Source organism: Cyprinodon variegatus, unplaced genomic scaffold, assembly GCF_000732505.1.
Source record: "Cyprinodon variegatus isolate N-32 unplaced genomic scaffold, C_variegatus-1.0 Scaffold756, whole genome shotgun sequence".
NCBI lineage: Eukaryota > Metazoa > Chordata > Actinopteri > Cyprinodontiformes > Cyprinodontidae > Cyprinodon > Cyprinodon variegatus.
This window is the reverse complement of record NW_015151209.1, coordinates 58,801-61,253: the sequence shown is the minus strand read 5'-3', so window position 1 is coordinate 61,253 and position 2,453 is coordinate 58,801. Positions and strand designations below refer to the sequence as shown.

At 43.8% G+C, this 2,453-nt stretch overlaps 1 protein-coding gene across 1 annotated transcript in view; it reads right to left on the bottom strand.

The window, feature by feature from the left end:
- The window catches only part of LOC107098202 (E3 ubiquitin-protein ligase CBL-like), a 46,947-nt gene that overhangs the window by 17,018 nt on the left and 27,476 nt on the right, over window positions 1-2,453 (bottom strand). Inside the window, exons 7-8 of the mRNA XM_015395725.1 lie at window positions 1,262-1,349; window positions 959-1,090 (exon numbers count right to left, since the gene is read on the bottom strand). Of these exons, the coding sequence (XP_015251211.1) occupies window positions 959-1,090; window positions 1,262-1,349 (220 nt within the window). The remainder of the gene's footprint in view (window positions 1-958; window positions 1,091-1,261; window positions 1,350-2,453) is intronic.

Sequence of the window (2,453 nt, the reverse complement as noted above, 5' to 3'; positions counted from 1 at the left end):
AAAAACTCCCTTTTAACAGAAGGAAAACTCCAGCAGCACCAGGCTCAGTGTGAGCGGCCATCTGCTGAGGCCGAGATTCCTGCACAGTGGAAGCTTTTAGATCTACATCAAGCGGACTGTGGTGAAGAGTTTTTTACTTTTTGCATCTTAAAGAGTTTTTGTTGAACTTATAATCCTGAATGATGTCTAAGCTGTTTTCTAAACAACCAAACCAGTTTCCTTTCACCTGAGGGGGGTGCGGTTTGAATCAGGTGTGTCAAGTCAATGATCCAAAACACACAGCAAAGCTGGTTTCATAATGTATGAAACAGGCTTATATTAGGGTTCTACAATAACCAAGACAGCGAGCCAGTGAGGAAAAGCATTCTAAGAGAAGTCAAGAAAGGCCTAAGAAAAAAAAAAGAAAAAAAATATATATATTTGACTATTAAATATATATATTTGATTCCAAAATCAGAAATGTAACATTTCAGCTAAGCACTGTGTCCCTCTCTGCAGTCAGAATGAGGTCAGATGTTTGTTGACGGCAACAAAAACTTTCTACTAATAGGCAACATGCCAAGACACATTTATTTAAATATTTCTGGAGGTGTGTGTACATACCTGGACGTTTACATTTCATTTTCACCCTTTAAATCCACAATAGTTCCTGTTGGGTTTTAAAAAAAATCATAGCTGTATGCTCTATAATTCTCCTAAAGTTCAAATAAATAATTAAAAGCCCAAATTGAACCTTGCATCCTTGGGAAGCTGCTACCACAACTTCATTAAATATTAAACTGCCCTGATAACCCTGTTGGATTTACTGCACATGCCGAGCATTACTGTTATAAACAGGAAAGGGAAGTAAATAGTGAATCTGAGACCGCTGGACGAATGCTTCTACCAGGAAGCAAACTGAAAACTGCAGAGGCCTTATCATCAAAGTAAAATCAAAGGGTAAAGTCGCCACTGTCACCTGCCAGGCGGTCAGACAGGAGGTGCACATCAGGTGTCTGCAGGGCTCGATCTTTACATCCTTGTCGTTTTCTGCGCAGATCTTGCAAAGCTGGAACGTGGATCCCATCTCACAGTACAGCTCGTACTGCTCCTGCAGGGACAACGCAACAATCATTCAGTTCAGTGACATCCTTTCAACGCATTTACATCAGATCAAGACTTTCAGGACTTATGTTTGCAGCACAACGTGTTAAAGCTGCCGCATTTATCTCAACAAGCTGCTTAAATGCAGTAAAGTTTGTAGATGAGAAACAAAACAAACCTGAGTAACTTTGATGTGATCCTGAGGAGAAGGCTCACACAGCCCTGTCAGGTCTGGGTTTTGTGCACGGCCATCTGGAAAAAGGTAGCTAAAAAGCCCCAATACATGCGTAAATAAACAAAAAAAAAAAAGGTTGGGATTAAAATTCTCTATCTAGATTCAGTGAACCTCAACCATCTAAACCTTTTTTTTCTTAATTTGCGTGAAATAAAGCTCCAGGTAAAACGCAGTGATGGCCACACAGTGGCAGCCCACTGCGCCCCAAAGGGATGGGCTAAATGCAGAGGTCAATTTCTCCAGTGTGAGATCAATAAAGTTCAATTATTACCGTTTTTTCACGACTATAAGGCGCATATAAACATCTTTTTTTTCCCTCAAAATGTGCGGCGCGCCCTATGTGTGTTGTTACTGCAGACGTTGAGACCGCCATGAGAACGTTAAAGGGGGAAGTTTGGGCGTGGATTGTGTATAAAAGAACAGGTATGTGCTTTATGCAGAACATTGTTGTCATAACAACCCTGAAAATGGCAAAGAGACATGCCTATGAGTGCAATTTTTCCATCCGGACCAGGACTACAGTAGCTCAGCAACGTCCGGCTGATTATATTGAAAAGCTGGCGAGCTTCCACTCCTACTGCAGCAAACACATCGCCGACAGACGCATCCAGCCAAGCCACATAACCAACACGGACGAGGTGCTGCTCACTTTCGACATCCCGGTGAATCACACTGGGAGAAGAAGGGGACCAGGACGGTAGCGATACACACAACGGGGTATGAAAAGCAACGCATCACCATCGCTGTTAATCTGTGACTCCATGCATGCCCATCTCACAGCCAATGTGAAAAACATGGAGAAACAAATGAACGCTGTGCTTGCTGTTATTCCGGGCGGTCTGACAAAGGAACTTCAACCGCTCGATATCGGTGTGAACCGGCCGTTCAAAGTAAGGCTGCGAGCGGCATGGGAGCGATGGATGACCGACGGAGACCACAGTTTCAGGATAATTGGAAGGCAGCGCCGGGCAAGTTACGCCACCGTTTGCGGATGGATTGTAGATGCTTGGACTAACGTGTCTGCTGGCACTGTTCTTCAAGCTTTTGCATAAGCCGGCATTATTTCTGAGGAGCTGCGCTAAATCAGACATGCCAGTTTCCCCATCTGCGCTGTCAGAGTCACTTTCCGTGCAGC